The sequence below is a fragment of the Nanorana parkeri genome, unplaced genomic scaffold, assembly GCF_000935625.1.
Source record: "Nanorana parkeri isolate BGI_ZX_2015 unplaced genomic scaffold, ASM93562v1 scaffold373, whole genome shotgun sequence".
Taxonomy (NCBI): Eukaryota; Metazoa; Chordata; class Amphibia; order Anura; family Dicroglossidae; genus Nanorana; species Nanorana parkeri.
Window position 1 is genome coordinate 602,092 of NW_017306641.1, and position 17,685 is coordinate 619,776.

The 17,685-nt window shown below is 45.4% G+C and overlaps 1 protein-coding gene across 1 annotated transcript in view; it reads left to right on the forward strand.

Annotated features, from left to right (window-relative positions):
* The first annotated feature begins 5,268 nt into the window (after positions 1 to 5,268).
* Positions 5,269 to 17,685, forward strand: part of KLHL13 (kelch like family member 13) — an 80,914-nt gene continuing 68,497 nt past the window's right edge. Inside the window, exons 1-2 of the mRNA XM_018558993.1 lie at positions 5,269 to 5,535; positions 5,659 to 5,732. Of these exons, the coding sequence (XP_018414495.1) occupies positions 5,680 to 5,732 (53 nt within the window). The 5' untranslated portion in view covers positions 5,269 to 5,535; positions 5,659 to 5,679. The remainder of the gene's footprint in view (positions 5,536 to 5,658; positions 5,733 to 17,685) is intronic.

Here is a 17,685-nt window from a genome sequence, read left to right on the forward strand (position 1 = left end):
TTCAGCAATGTCCTCTGCATGCTTGCTGGCTGCCCTGTGTAGACAGCTGTGTGCTCTTCCTGTATTTGTGGGCATTCATCCCTCTGTAGTACCCTGCCCAGCAGCTGCTATTATTGAGTAGGAGAAGCCAAGAGAGCCCATAAAGGGCATACAGAACTCCTATAAGGATCCCCATAAGCTGTCCGTCACACACATCTTCTTCCTCTCTACCTGCATGCAGGAGAGTGCCATGTGCAAGGGGCAGGGTCGCATCCAGCCTTCTTCCCCTCACTGCCTCGTACGCACAGGAGTAGAGAATAAAGCATAGCCAAAATTGTGACCTGACTTTTCTGCACTGAAATCTGGCTACCTTCCTAACCCTGGCTTGTGATTGGACATTGAAGGAGCAGCAGCAGACCAATGACATCAACTGTTTCCTCCTGTCCTGACATGTGTGTGCTGCAGAGCCTGTTTGGCTCAGATTGCTGACCCTCATTCTCCCTATCTATTGTACAGAAGATTCCAAAAGGCTATCAAGACAGATTCAGGGACTTGCACTATCTGCATTTAAAGTCAGTAACTCTGTAATCTGAATTAATTAAAAAAAACACTGCATGTATAAAGTGTAAGCGCTTAAAGATTTCTTGCCTCTGGAGAAGACCCGATAGAGCAGGGATGTCCAAACTGCGGCCCTCCAGCTGTGGTGGCACTACGAATCCCATGAGGCTTTGCAAGATTCTCAAAGCCACAGACATGACTTCCGGAGAGAGATGCTTCATGGGATTTGTAGTTTCACCACAGCTGGAGGGCCGGAGTTTGGACATCCCTGCCATAGAGGTTTAGGGGATCGAAAGTAAAGGCATGGTCAGAGGCGAGGAAGATTTCAGCCTTGGGGTGTGAAGTAGACACCACAAGTTGCCTGCTATTACGTTTTTACAAAATGTCTTTCCCTGTGTGCCTCTCTGGAACTAGTTTATAAAAAGCAGGAGTTCTGCTTTAATGACAACCTGTTAGGATTGCAACATGGAAGCTGCCATTATTTACATGCATGCTCTAGTCTGAGACCTGAAACAGATCTAACCATGAACTGTTCTGAATCTTATACCTACAGGCATGTGCTACGGCAGTGATTTACTAATTAATGTATATATCAAATACAAGTATAGAACACCAGTCTCTAGAATGGAAAGTATATAGACTTACAGTTAGGATGTGGGAAAATATGCCCAAAATCTCTCCCGGTCTTCACTTCAGGATCTGTTGGTCAGGTCCTTCTAGGTGGCAGGTGAGAGGTGAGTGGCTGGAAAAGAGCTAGGCTAAATAGCTGCTTCCCTCCAATTGTCAATGTTAAGCTGGTCTAAAACATGTCTGCGATAGTGAAGCGTAGCACGGACTTTCGTTGTTAGCGAGACCACCGGACACCTCGAGACAGCAGCCTGACTGCATTGCCAATACACACGGCACCAGGCGCTTCAGCGCTGTTCGCGGCCCCTCGCTCTCTCGCTTACACTCTCCCTATCCCAGCCGTCGCGGCCCGACCTGGCCAGCCGAGTACGTGGGCTGCTTCACTATCGCAGACATGTTTTAGACCAGCTTAACATTGACAATAGGAGGGAACCAGCTATTTAGCCTAGCTCTTTTCCAGCAACTCACCTCTCACCTGCCACCTAGAAGCACCTGACCAACAGATCCTGAAGTGAAGATCGGGAGAGATTTTGATATTTTCCCACATCCTAACTGTAAGTCTATATCCTTTCCATTCTAGAGACTGGTGTTCTATACTTGTATTTGGTATATACATGATCCAACATCACTGTACAAGCATTTTTCATAAAAGTGATTCCAGGTAGTAGCGCTCCTCCAAAAAGAGTTTGTTTCATGTTGGTACACAGGGTCCCTCCCCCTGTTATGAGGAGTTTCGCACACCACCAGTAGTTAATCTCCAGAGTTGTGTCTGCCCTACAGGAGTGCGCTCTAAACATTGTGTTTTCTATTACTAATTAATGTAGGCACGTTAAGAGTGACAGCTCACATTATGCACTTTCATAAGCAAGTGAGCAAATTAATAATAATAATAATAAAAATGATAATAATATACAGGGGTGTCCCTAGCTTTTTCACCGCCTTAGGCAGGGAGGGAGTACTGGTGTTGCACGCTAACAAGGAAGGGAAGGTGGTGAGGAAGGTTGTTGGGGGCATTTGCATCATCTCCCCGCCCAGCTCTGGCTAGATTGCCACCTAGCTCCTGGCAACCAGTGATATCCCCCCCCCCCGGCAAAGCACCCTACATATGTCGAGGGCATATGGCGCTCGCTTGTTCCCCCCACCTTTCCTGCCCTACAAGGCCAGTGCAGGGATTAAGGGTCTGGTATGGGATTTTAGGGGGGACCCTACATGTATTTTTTTGTTTTTTTTGGCATTGGGGGTCCCCCTTAAAATTTCGAATAGACCTAAAGTGTCTGCTATTACTTTTGTAGGGGAACCCCACACTTTTTTTTTAACATTCCTACCAGACCTAATGGGGCTCGAATGGATTGGGGGGGGCACACTTTTTTGATATTGTATTGCTTTTGTGGACTGTAAAAAAAATGTTTTTCTTCTCTGATGTCACTTTGCTGCAATAAAAATTGATTTAGAAATACTACCGCATCCGAAATTAACAAAAATGTAGGATTTGTCCGAATCTCAAACCGAATTGACTTTGGGACCCAAATCCCAAAAAACAAAATAACGAACAATCTGAAACAACCCAAATGTATTGCCGGCTTACATGTCTAGTGGTGATGTAATTTCAATGGTTGCTTTCAGTCTTCTGAAATATACCTGTTGATCCTGCCATCACAATCCTGGTTCAGGCACTTCCTCTTAAGCGTTGTTTACACCTGCAGCAGACTTTACCTCCCTCTGAAAAGCAATCCGTGGTGGATCCTTTTTCAGAACGTGGTTGAGAATCAGTTCGTCACCTCCTGAATGACTGTTTTTTTTTTTTTTAGATTTGCATTGTAACGCTGTGCTGCAACCACGTGCCAACCGTTGGCACACAGTCATGGTGCAGTCCCATTGACTGCAATGGTTGCATTTGGCAAGCAGCCCTGTTTGCCAAATGTCACATGCTGTAAACATTTACCAAGGCTGGGAAGCAAAGCATTGTGGCTGTGGCATGTGTACTAACCCGACTGTCCACCATGTTAAGTTTTAGGTCGGCAGTTCGAGGGCAATGATAACATAACCACCTGATCCTTTGAGTCGGCTAGCTGTCACAGCGCTCCCAATTATAACAGAGAGCAGACATTGCTATCCCTTGGACACGGAAGTGTTTATACTGTGCCAGCATGTTATGAAGCATCTATAAAATGCAGGTCATGGCCAGGAGCCAGCAGGGTCTTTGGTATGTTCTCTGCATAATGCAACAGAGAACACTTTGTGATTGGAAGAGATGAATGTCACTTCATTCTGACAGGTCATGTGACCAGGCTTTCACCCAAATTTTCACATAAACAGATTCCGCACATTTGCGACTACTACTATAGCCGGAACGTGTGAAATCCGCCCAGAGTATTGCACTTGGTCTTTTGTGCGCAACACATGTATTCGTGCCGTGCGGATGTCCGCTCATGTGTGAACAGAAAGCCTTATTTAGTGAAATGAGTGCAGCTACACTTGCTTTGGAGCCCTGAAGCACTAAAGCCCTGAAGCACTAAGTACACTGCTGGTCACATATGGATGTAAGGTTTTTTTTTGCTGGTCACATATGGATGTAAGGGGGGACTCTGCTGGGCACATATGGATGTAAGGGGGGACTCTGCTGGTCACATATGGATGTAAGGGGGGACTCTGCTGGTCACATATGGTTGTAAGGGGGGACTCTGCTGGTCACATATGGATATAAGGGGGGCCTCTGCTGGTCAAATATGGATGTTAGGGCGGTCTCTCCTGGTCACATATGGATGTACAGTAAGCGGGGGCTCTGCTGGGGCATACAATGAATTAAGGAGGAACTCTGCCAGGCACTCCTGGATGAAAGGTGGGAACTCTGCTGGTCACATATGGATGTAAGGTGGGACTCTGCTGGCCATATATGGATGTAAAGTAAGTGGGGACTCTGCTGGGCACACATTAATGCAAGGAGGGACTCCAGGATATAAAGGGGGGACTCTGCTGGTCAAATATGGATGTTAGGGCGGTCTCTCCTGGTCACATATGGATGTACAGTAAGCGGGGGCTCTGCTGGGGCATACAATGAATTAAGGAGGAACTCTGCCAGGCACTCCTGGATGAAAGGTGGGAACTCTGCTGGTCACATATGGATGTAAGGTGGGACTCTGCTGGCCATATATGGATGTAAAGTAAGTGGGGACTCTGCTGGGCACACATTAATGCAAGGAGGGACTCCAGGATATAATGACGATGCTGCTGGGCATTCCTGGATTAAGGAGGGTTTCTTCTGAGTACTCCTGGATGTAATGGGGGACTCTGCTGGGCACTCCTGAATGTAAGGGGAGACTCTGCTGGGCACTCCTGGATGGGGGGGAGGTAAAACTTATTAAGTTTCAGAATAACTGATTTTTTTTTCGGCTTGCAAAAAAATGAAGAATATATGGATGTGGCCCACGTACTGAAAAGTTTGGAGACCCGCTCCCTAAGCTTACAGTCCATGTACCCATTGCACTCTTGACCGCACGTCCAACAAAGTATCCTGGGTGCTCAGTAGTCGACGGAGCTCCCTAAGCTGCCACATCAATTTGCCAGGAGCCCTGCTAAGGCCAGTTGTTCTCTGTAATAGATGGCTGCTCTGTAAATGGATAAGGCATAGGAATGGATACAGCAAGAAGTATTGTAAAGTAACTTTTCCAGTAATAAATGGGTGATCTCCCTGAACACACACCTGTATCCTATTTAAATGACATCCATTGAAGAGTTGTGGGCAACTAAATACATGCACTTTAAGTCTGTTATTTTATTATCTTGGATCATGCAAGTTCCCTTATAGCCTCTGCTAACATATGACAATGGCATCAGTGTATAATATATGTGAATCTTCTATAATTCAATGAACAATATGTTGCCCCTTAGCTATGATGTTCCGCAGAAGACACGATGCTGTAATCATTCCCATTCTCCTGCCATTGGCAATACCCAATGAGCTAATTTTAGCACAGTTTATACTTCCTATGCAGCATCAGCAGCTTCCAAGCTTCACTCAACACCAACCATCCAATCAGCGGGTCAGCTTGCCACAAGCTTCCGCCTACAACTCCAACATTCCTCCAATGGTCTCCTGGATATTTCGCCCTGATCGAACGTCGGCTCAGTGGTAAGTCCCGCCCCGCGCTCGCTGTCCCCGGACACTCAACCTGTTCGTTATTGTTGTTATTGGTGAGCGGGGTGTGTGGTGACGTCATCGTGTTAGGCCTAAGCGCTTACCGGAGGCGCGCGCTCAAGGGAGCGCGCCCTCTCGTCCCGCCCTGGCCGGATAGTTTGTTCAGTGGCGGAAGAAGAAGTTTTGTGAGCGTGTGTCTCTGTCAGCTTGACCGTGAGGCAGCGGCGAGGTGTCCGGTATGAAGTTTCTGCTCGGGGTGGGGGTAAAGGGGCAGTGTGAAGAAGAGGTGCCCGGGGCAAGCTGTCTGGGCCGCCTGTGGGGGAAGAGACCGGCATCTTACTGTTTGTTTCTCTTGACAGGCGCTCTGCTGGCGGCGAGACATGGACTACCCTGTGCCCAGGGCAGAGCTGCTGTGTGTGGGGCTGCATGACAGGTAAGTTGTATCCGCGGAGAGAGATTCACTGAAGGGAGCAGGATTCCAGCACCGCTCCACATCACTGGGGGAAACCCAACTCCCAGCATGACATGGCAGCCTGCTGGGATCAGAGGAGGCTGTACCACTGCTAGTCAGCGCTGGGACTTGTAGTTCCTCAATGCTTGGGAGAGCACTGAATGCTGAGACTTGTAGTTCCCCAATGCTTGGGAGAGCACTGAATGCTGAGACTTGTAGTTCCCCAATGCTGGGGAGAGCACTGAATGCTGAGACTTGTAGTTCCCCAATGCTGGGGGAGAGCACTGAATGCTGAGACTTGTAGTTCCCCAATGCTGGGGAGAACACTGAATGCTGAGACTTGTAGTTCCCCAATGCTGGGGAGAGCACTGAGTGCTGAGACTTGTAGTTCCTCAATGCTGGGGAGAGCACTGAATGCTGAGACTTGTAGTTCCCCAATGCTGGGGAGAGCACTGAATGCTGAGACTTGTAGTTCCCCAATGCTGGGGAGAGCACTGAATGCTGAGACTTGTAGTTCCCCAATGCTGGGGGAGAGCACTGAATGCTGAGACTTGTAGTTCCCCAATGCTGGGGGAGAGCACTGAATGCTGAGAATTGTAGTTCCCCAATGCTGGGGAGAGCACTGAATGCTGAGACCTGTAGTTCCCCAATGCTGGTGGAGAGCACTGAGTGCTGATTCCTGTAGTTTCTCAATGCTGGGGAGAGCACTGAATGCTGAGACTTGTAGTTTCCCAATGTGGGGGGGGCACTGAGTACTGAGACTTGTAGTTTCTCAATGCGGGGGAGGGCACTGAGACTTGTAGTTCCTCAATGCGGGGGAGGGCACTGAGACCTTGTAGTCCCTCAATGCGGGGGAGGGCACTGAGACTTGTAGTTCCTCAATGCGGCGGAGAGCGCTGAGACTTGTAGTTCCTCAATGCGGCGGAGAGCGCTGAGACTTGTAGTTCCTCAATGCGGCGGAGAGCTCTGAGACTTGTAGTTCCTCAATGCGGCGGAGAGCTCTGAGACTTGTACTTCCTCAGTGTTGGTGAGATATTATCAGTGCTGACGCCCATAACCTCTAGAGCCAGTTGTCTTTAGTGCTGGAATTTGTAGTCCCATGATCAGTGCTGGCATTTCTGGTCCTATGACTGGTAGACCTCTTCAGGGCTGACGCTTGTAGTCCCACAACTGGCAGAACTAGTCTTCTTCAGTACTGAGACTCGAACAAGTATTGATGAGGCATTGTGACTTTTCTCTGACCCTCATTTGCTGGTTGCAGGCCAGTGACTAGGAAGTATTGATGGTGGACACAGCCAGGCACCTAGAATGTCCAGGAGGAGGCCAGCAATGGCAGCTCCTATATTCCCCTGTCAGATGTCAGATGAACGTTACCTGGCCATCAGCAGGCACGCACTGTACTGTGAAGGTCCGCGTCTTCCAGGTACTCCCACTCCCAGCCAAGAGCTGTACTTGTAGAGAGGTTGGAGCTCTTGCACCCGTTTTGTGATATGGAATGGTGACGAGTTCACTATAACTTCCCATGGATGGACCCAAATACTTTATATTCAGGCCGGGTGTACCTACAGCTCCAACACACTGACATTTGAGCTCACCATTGAGATGAATCATCTTGACAGTGGACGACTTTAGCTGAACACAAGCAAAGACTCAAACTGGAGTGTCGGGAACTGGATCCCGATTCCCAGCCTGTGCGGATACTGAAGGAATGTCTCCTGACCAGTTCAGCTATGAGATCGCCATTCTTTATCATGGGACTGTTCTCTGTATGGGATTATTCCATTGTGGGAGAGTTATATACTCCGAAGAGCCCCAAGATTTTGTTTGCAAACACACAGACACTTCATAAGGCCTCATTCACATGAGAAATGGCCGGCACATACAGCTCCGTGCATGGCCGTATCCGGCAGCTCCCGGGAAGTACAGGTGCTCTGTTCAAATACAGCAACTGCATATGCCTGCTTCATGTGATTAGTACGCAGCCCCTGAAGTTCTCTATGGGATTACACGGCCATACGCTGCCCTACGCTCACTCGCCCAGCACGTCGGTGCGGGGGTCCGTACTCGTACGCTGACAGGATGGATCCTGTCTGTGTCCGAGCCGGGGGACCTGCACTTGAGGTGAGCGTAGGGCGGCGTATGGCTGCATACTACCATAGAGAAAGACGGGTTGCGTACTAATCAGACGCACCACCTGTCCTTCCCGATACGACTGTGGACGCAGCACGGAGCTGTATGTGCCGGCCTTTTCTCGTGTGAATGAGGCCTATTTCATCATCCATTTGTGACAAGACGTTTCAATGAACATATTGCAACTAACAGACTCAACTATTCCTCAATGATGAGGTCTACCATGTGTTGTCAATCTCTGGTTACGGCTTGGTCTACATGGATGAAGTTTCCTCCTTATTCATAAAATAGACCTAAAATATTCCTGTGCCCAGCCAACCTTTCAGAGGATTTCTATGGACTCTTTAGCTTCCAGAAACAGGATTTTGAAAGCCGTTCACATCTTTTACAAATTTGGTTTTAGTAAAAGTTGAATTGCTTGTTCCATGTCCTAGTTTTAGTGGTCATGTTCTAATTCCTAAAGCTGACCATACACTTAGGCGGAATGAAAAAAGTCTAACGGATCCCTCAATTCCCGCTAAACACTGTGAATGGACAGTTCTCCCTCTGCAACTATTGTATTTTGACAGCGGCGGGTGTGTCTGAATGCCGGAACAGATAATCGAAGAATGTCACCAGCACACAAACGATAGTTACAGCAATGGAGTGTTCATTTATTGAATAATGTCCCTCGTATGGAAGCGCTTTTGGGGCCACGCAGAGTCCCCTTCATCATCTCTGAGCCTGATAAAGGGGACCCTGCGTGGCCCCCGAAAGCGCTTGTATATGAGGGGCCCTATTTTTCAATAAATGAAGACTTAATTGCTGTAACCATCGTTTGGTGTGCTGGTGACATTCTTCGGTTATCTGCATGTGGCAGCGCCATCCGCAGTCATTCAAGCATATATCCACATTGGAATCCTGGTAAAGTGTGCTGCAAAGATTCTTTTTCTTGTTTGAATACTCGAACAATGATTAGCTGATTGGCTGCGGTCAATGTTTAGCTGAGAATCTTCCTCCCGCCTCCTTCAATTCACCGATTGAAGGATCTCGGATGGGAGGCTGCCAACAGGACCACCCAGTAAGCCCACTTTGCTCACTGTATAGCAAAATTTAAGATTGTTCTACAGCAACCACATGCTAAAATGCTCCGTTTTAGCAGGCAGCTGGTGTCCATTGGGTGGCAGCGCTGTAACTACACATGGCGCTTTTTGCTTTTTTTAACTGTATTGGCAGTGTGCAAAGTGTACACTCTATTCAGGTCTCCACACAAAAGTGTAGTGTTCTCCCGGGGGCCATCCAGTGTCCTACACAGCGCATCACACCAGTGTTGTGGTGTGAATGGGGCACAATTATCTTCTGCGTGTCCTTGTGAGTGCCAGCCACTGCACATGGTGTGAATGAGCCCTTGAAGCCCATTTCCCCTTCACGAGTGATTAGCATTTATCGTGGTAATGTAGAGGTGCAGTGATGATGTATATATGTGTGTACATTTTCATGACTCGCATTGCTGGCTTTTACTTTTTTTTAATGGATTTTTTTAGTAGGCCTGGGTCCCTCCACGGGAAACTCTTTCTGACACTGGGGTCGGATTTTGTTGTACAGGCTCTAAAAGCAGCTGACCCTCCTCACTGTAAATCATTGTAACAAGATCACTGCACACCATCTTAGCCTCTTCGTGTCACTACGCACAGTTCAGGGGCACTGTCACTATGCATATTAATGGGGAACAGCGCTCTTAGAGAGCGAGCTCAGTTTCCACTGAGAAGCTTGTGCATGAGGGAAGCCTTGCATTGTGGGAAATGTAGTTTTCCATGCCCCACATTGTACTTCTGTAATTTACAAAGACTGCTTGCAGAGCCATTTCAAAAGCACCCATGAGGAGATGAAGAAGCCAGTTAACCAAAAAGTAGGCTTCTCTGTTCAAATACAGCAACTGCATATGCCTGCTTCATGTACACTCGGTGTATATTACTGACCTATGTAGTTTTTTGTTTTGTTTTTTATATCTCCGCGAAGGGTGTAAATGGGCTTTAAACTTACAGGGTTACTGTACGACATGCACTAGGCTTAGCTGTAAGGGAAATAGCTACCTGTGCCATGAGCTCAGTGCTTACATTTTGGATGGACTTTTCTGTGTCTGGCCCCAATGCATGACATTTGACAACAGAGTTCTACAGGATGTATGCTCTGGGAGAGTAGAACTATGACTTGTCTACATCTGAGGTCAATACATTTGCAATATTTTGAGCTGGGCTGGGATTGGCATATGGGATTTTCTTTTGAAAGTGCAGGTACCATTTACAATCAGAGCTGCAAAATCATAACAAATGTTTTTGCGTTATACTGTTAAATAGCAGCCTAGGTACTGTGTATGCTGAGACATAGTTCTGTGACTTGGTGAGAGATCTCTCCTGGAGTGCACGCTGTGGTAGAATTACACGTCTTGGCATACAGCTGCCGGTTATGCTTTTTTTAACAGTTTCTGGAGCGTGTTTTGAAGTAGAGAAGTCTTTTAGTCAGTGGTGGAGTTACAACTTCCTGAGCAACTCCGCAGCCAGCTGTCCTAAGCATAGTGAGACGCTGGAGAGACACCTCTGTGTCAGATAGTTGGTTGTGCTTTCCTGTACCTTTCTGCGTCATCGTGTTACATTACGACATGTGAGAGTGTCGCAAACGTTTATACTTCTGTGTAAGCATGATTCTGTCCAGCCTCGAGGTCCTCTGTCTGATGGCACTTCCTTTAAACATGGGTATTAGCTGAGCATTCTTGTTTGGCTTGTATGGTGGAAAGAAGGGAGGTATACGCAGGCAGCTGTCACCACATCTAGGGAAAACAATGACTGGACAAGGACATCTAACCAATCTTACTACTATTTCCATTTTCTAAGAACTGATGCCCACAGTTGTCTGCAAGTTCCTCATAGACGTGAGATCGACTCTGCGGATCACAGATCTTAATGTTGGATACTTAGCTTGAACTACTTAAGTATAAACTGTTTGAACAAATGGTTAGATGTAGGGATGCACAGATACTTTTCGAGTACCAGTGCAGATACTTGGCATTTTCATGAGAACTACCAGGGTTTCAGCGGTTGCAGCTGGGACCTGGCTCTGGCACTCCACCCCTGTTCTGAAATCATTAGTCTGTATTGATTTAGAAAAACTGTCACATGACAATAAACAAAAATGTATCAGTACTCGTACTTGTAAGTAGTCGGCAAGTACCAGTACTCGTACTCGCAAAACTGGTATCTGTGCATCCCTTTATTTATATTTATAAAAACAAAATTGTACATTTAAAACAGAGATGTACAAATCCCAGGAGCTCAGTGTGCTCCTTACAAGTGGCAGCTGCCTCCTAATTTTTTGAATTTTTCTCTAGTCTAGTCTTGGAGCTCAAAAGTATCGGTACATGTACTCGTACTTGTACCGAGTACTGTACTTGGTATCTGTGCAACCCTAGTTAGATGGTCTACTGAAGAAGATAAATGTGTTTTTAAAGGGCATTTAAAAGTTAAAGTGACATTAAAGTCAAAGATTTTTTTCCTCCCCCCCCATTTTAATGTCAGCACTTAGCTTAAATGATGTTTCTTAATCCGATCTTCTTTCCTGTCGTTTTCACCTGTTCCTCCAGCGCTGCTGCGGGTCTCCGATCCAGCGCTGACTCCTCTGCCCTTCCTGGCACTTCCTGTCCCACCATGTCTGCATGCGGGTGCACGCGTCCATATACTTACCTTGCGTTTCTCCTTATATCCCGGACGAAAATGTGAACTGTGCATGCACCCTCCCTAAGATGCTTTCTGTCCGCCTGAGAATTTTCACATTTTCGGACAGCAGCGTGCAGCGAAGACACAGGTAACTTTAAACCGCTTTTAAAGCATTTTTTAAAAACACTTTTTGCATATATCTACTGCTTGCTAGCAGTAGATATATGCAAAAACACCAGAGTGTTTAATAACTCTTTAAGGGCTTGTTCACGCCGAGCAGATGCAGAGCAGCTACAGAACGCATCAAAACGGCGTCCAATGTATTCCAGTGGTATTTTGGGCTCTAGTTCACACCAGAGCGTTCAGTTCCAGAGCATGTGGAAAAACTGCAGCATGTCCTATTTTGTTCCGCCCTGGAATGCACCGAAAACACATGCAAACGCATCAAAAATGTAATCAAACACCCTGGAACGCACCAAAATCCAATTTTAGGCTAAAAACTTCCAGAACGCATCACAAACGTGGAAAAACGCACTGCATGTGCAGAAACTCATGCAGATTTAGTCCGCATTTGGTGTGAACAAGTCCTAATTGAAGGTTTGCTTTCTCTGCAAGGAATTGATTGGAATTGGAGGGTTTAGGCTAGAGCCACAACTCTGTACTGTATCTTAGTGCAAACCATTTAACATGACATCTGCTTGGTGCTTGCTGCAACTTCAGTACATTTTACAGCCAAACTCCTCTTCACAGGGGTAGATGGTAAAACATATAACACATAGATGCAGATCATCTACACTACATGAAAAATGCAGCCTTAAAGTGACATAAAACAATACTGTAATGTGCGCCTTACTGTAATCCATGGTTGTTTCCCTTCTCTTTGCTGCTCTTCCTTTTAAATCTGTATCTCTTCTCATGGTGGGCAGAACTTCTGTTTTGCAGCAGACTGCCTTGTCTCTGGAATGGATACATGGTGTCTGTGTGCTCGTTCACAACCTGAGCCAGCACTACAGGAAGAGGCACTCAGCTGCAAAGGGAAGTTCTCCCCCAGCATGAGAAGAGATACAGATTTAAAAGGAAGAGCAGCAAAGAGAAGGAAACAACCATGGATTACAGTAAGGCGCACATTACAGTATTGGTTTATGTTAAAAAAATCTGAGGGTTTAATGTCACTTTAAAAAGGGCACGTAGTTATTATTATTATTATTATCATTACTGTTATGAAACTGTTAAGTCTTCTGGCCATACTTAAAGGGTATTAAACCCTCAGCGGTTATTGCATGTATCTACTGCTAGCAAGCAGTAGTTATATGCAAAAACATTATGTGATGGTACGCCACACAAGTAGGCTGCTACAAGTGATCTGGGCGGCTATACAGCACAATGCAGAATATCACCAGATATAGAGGAGTACAACAAATCCAAGGGCCAACTGATCGGAAGCCAATTAATTGATTATTGAAAAAGTTGACGACAACTTTTTCAATAATCGATTATAATCGATTATGTCGATTAGTTGTTGCAGCCCTACTTGATCGGTCAGGCTAGAAAACTTTATTCGTACGAATATCGATGGATTAGTGGCGTTTTCTTATGAAATAAAATCACTGCACATGTCAAATGAAAATCCATTCTGTCCATCAACAAAATTCAGTGAGTTAGTATTGCTAACAAATGATTATTGAAATCGACATTGGCCTGTGCATATTTGGTTATTTGAGCTAGAATCGAATGAGGGTTCTTGGCAGCAATGAACATTTCCGATGGAAAATCTATAGGTGTATGGCCAGCTTTAGTCCTCCAGTTACCTCTAACATGACCTCCAGCTACTCTATAAATATGTCTGCCTTCACACAGCGACATGTGGAAGAATGAGGAATGGTACCTTAGTAATATGGAAAAGATCAGCTGTAGGGAACCAGCAGGCAATACTGGTGACTGGTCTTTGTCCTCTGCTTTCCACAGTTCAGGTCCTTTCTAACTCCAATGTGATTGGTTGCTATAGGATACTGCACTTTGAACACTTGTGGGTTTTTTTTATATGCTCAAACACTCACTGTAACAGATCTTCTGCGGACACTTGCATGTATTTTTAATGATTTCTATGTACAAAGCCACATGGGATTTATTCATCATTGGTTTATTTAGATATATACTTCAAATCTAAAGTTTTTCCAACTGGGGTCAATAGGCACATTTTTTTTTTTTTAGAAGCAGCAGATCGCTTCTGTGAAAGTGACGGCGTGTTTATGTACATTGCTACCCTTTTAGGCTCACAGGAACCGATTCCAGGTTTCCCATAGGAGGCATATCCTGATCACTGGTTTTACGTTAATGTAATCAGGAACCGGGTCTAGGAACTGGGAGAGCTACCCATCAATATTTAGCGCTTATGCTAATAAGGCAAATATCGTACAGATGCACAGTACTGCAGAATGTGGAAAGTTGGCCTAGGCAAAATGGAAGCTGCAGAATACCTTCTGTAAGGGCTGTATAATTCTCAACGTTACAGTGTACCTGTCTTTTGTCTATGAAGGGCAAAGCAACAGGTACACTTTAATACAGACCTCCCCAGCAGCATATACTTGTTTTTGCTTGCTCAGTGCTCTGCACAGCTGCCAGGATCAAAAGAAAAGCCCTATGTAAATTTTGGGTCTCTGGAGCCATAACATAAGCTGGCCATACATTGTGTGAATTTAGATCGGTTCTTCAGGAATAAAAAAAGTAGAACAGTGTATGGCCAGCTTTACCCTGGACTAAGGACTCCCTTGTAACGGTGCTGATTGACCTAGTGCTGTCGCATGCTTCTCCATACCCAGAAGTACCGAGAAGAGCAGCAGGGAAGTGAAGGAAAAGTAGTATTGAGTGGGGGGGGTTAAAGTAAACGTTTTACTTTGCCCTAAATGGGTATTACATAGCTTTGTTTTTAGGTTGCATAGGCCTCAGTCCGAAATCTACAGAGCTTTGCGTGAACAGAAACAAGCCAAGCACCTGTTTACATGAGTCGTTCAAAGATTTTAATCTGGGTGTTGTTGGAGTATGGAACCTTTTCAGTACTAGTGGGAGAATGTGGTCTTCTAATCCATATTTGCCCCTGGCATAAAAAACTCAGATGGTTTTGTTAAGCAAAAGAAAGCAAAGATAAAAATATATTTTAGGTGGAGTTATTCTCAATCCTGCTTTTGGTTTCTCACGCAAAGCAGCATAAAACTACCAAGGGCTGCTGAGCCTTGTGATTATGCTATGATTGCCGGATGACTTCATCATCAGAAAATGTCATTACTCGTGTTCCAACTAGACCTTTGAAATATTATCGCTATTTTCACATGATACTTTGCAGACAAAGTCTTTTTTTTTTCCTTCTCATAATTACATTGACTTTGGGATGTTCCATATGTTTTGAAATATATGTTTCATCTTGTTTAGCAGTATGGTTCTGTTTCAGGAAACCTTTTGTGGTTTTTAATTCGCAACAAACCCTTCGGACTTACAGTGTTGTGAATATATAAATTGTTGTGTTTTATAAAACATTAGTTTTTTAGAAACTTTGTTTGTAGGTGTTCCTCTGCTAGCCAAAGCAACAGTGATCTGCATTATGCAGAAGGTAAATTGTCTGATTTCAGGCCGCTATCAACAGTTATTTCATAGAAAACCAGGGGCTTAGGCCAGGTTCCCACCTAGGCAATTTATCGCGCAAAACACAGATGCACCCCTTTGCGGTTTATCGTGCGACCGTAAGGGGCAGGTGCTATTTTAGTGTAATTGTCGTGCGGTTTGGGTCCCATAGACAACGCTATGCATGGCAAACCGCGCGACTTTCAATGAACAGTTGTGCGATCGAAAACGTGCGACAATCACACAAAAACAGCATCTAAATGGCCTAGGTGCGAACCTAGCCTTAGGCTAGGTTCACACCTAGGCGATTTAGCCGCGTGATATCGCACAAAACATAGATTTGCATTCAAGTCTATGGAAGCTGTTCACACCTTTTGTGATTTCGCATGTCACACAAAAAGGTACAGGAGCGATTTTTGGGCGGATGCCGCGAGATTTAGGTTCCATAGACATCTCTATGCATTGAAAACCGCGCAACAACCGCACGGGTTTCAAAGCAAAATCGTGCGAACAGAAACGCGTGACAACCGCGAGAAAACGGCTCACCAGCTCACTCGCTTTAGGCCTGGTTCACACCTGGGTGTTTTACAGCGCGTTCCTACGCGCTGTAAAATGTTCAACATGTGAAAACCAATAATTGCCTATGGGCTTGGTTTCCACCTGGGCGTTTTACAGCGCGTAGGAACGCGATGTAAAACGCCCTACGCCCAAAGAAGTACAGGAGCTTCTTTGGGGCGCGTATCCATTAGGATACAGCCGGATAGCCCTTGGAAACGCGTGTTTGTCACGTGTTTCTTTTACCGCAAATCGCGGTAGAAAACACGTGGCAAACGCACATATTCCGTACGCCCAGCTGTGAACCTAGCTCACTCATGCATAAAGAGAGTCAATGTATCAACTCACCCCGATATTGTGGGAGTGAGAGCCTTGCATATCCATCTGGCAACAGACATACAGAAAGAAACTAGCACATGTTGTAGGGCTCATGCAGTATCCATGAAAAGCAATCATGTTATTGAAATATGCAGTAAAGATACTAGGCCCAAATCATTAACTATTGGCCACTTAAAATGAAACCAATACATATAACATAGACACTGGAAGTAGACCTAAGAGAAGTGTAATGTCTGGGAGATAAACCACATTAGTTCAGTATACAGGTATACAAAACGTGACAGTCTTGTATGACAAATCCTGGTACATTCACGCTTGTGGGTTTTGGCAGTGCGCGCTAAAACACTCACTTCAACGTGTGTTTCATTGTGGGGCATTGTGGTTCAACTCATTGTGAATGGCATTGTAATGCACTGTGCAGTAGAGTGCAATGTACAACACACTTCATAGCACCACAAAGCATATACTGTGCATAATGAATGGGCTGCCTTTTATGCAGTGCATGTTAACGCATGCTAAAACGCATATTAACTCGCCACAACAGCTCTCTTTTGTGTAACTGTATTTAGTTCATTATGGCAATTCTCAACTGCCGTCTTTGTCGGTATGACAGTGTATAAATCCCGTTTGTAGCTCTCCCTTTATACCAGCGTATCGTGCTATATTGTAGATAGAGCAGTTCAATAATTGACAGCAAAGTTAAAGTGACTCTCCAGCCAACACTTCTTTTTTTTTTAAGTTTTGGGTAGAGTGGGGAAGAGGTGGAAGCTTGATCAAACGCACCTTAACGGTGGGTATGAAGGAATCCTTTGAGTAAACCCCAAACGTTAGGGACCAGCTGTAATTTTTAAGGCGCATTGTTACCCAGTTCCTGGGATTTGTCCAGCCCTGGTCTGGAAAATGAGCTACCTTGTCTGCTTTCCATCAACCCTGGGTTATGAAAGATAAATAAATCTCTTCCACTAGTCTTCCAAATTAGATATGACTTAGATAAAAGAGATGCTTGACATTTTTGTTAACCTGCTATGCAATATATCTGCCATGTAAAGAACAAGTTGAGGGCCTGTTCTCAGTGGGTGCATGCATTAATTGCATTGTCCCGCGCAAATAACTCCTAGTACTGTGCGTTAACCGTGCGGGAGGTACATTGTGTTTGCCATTTCATTTGAATGGCACCGTAAATACACCTCCTGTCTGCATTGCAATCGATTGCGCCGTAACGTGCGGTACCGCAATACTGTGCATTGCAGTGTGATTAAAAAAAATAGTGCATGCACTGCTTCTTTTAATTGTAACACACGGTATTGTGGTACCGTGTTGCGGCACGATTAATCTAATTGCAGATGGGTGCTAATCAAATTTGGCAACATAACCCACCTTCTGCACTATTAGAGCATGGTCGGTGTGTTGCACTGTACCATGCGTTAATCACACCTATGTAAGTCTCTTCTGTATTACATATTTTTTTCCTGCCTGTCTGCACTCTTTTTTTTCTTTTCTGTGCATAACATGCTGTGCATACTGACACATTATATACACTCACGGCCACTTTATTACGTACACCTTGCAAGTACCGGGGGGGGGGGTGCCACCCATTTGCCTTCAGA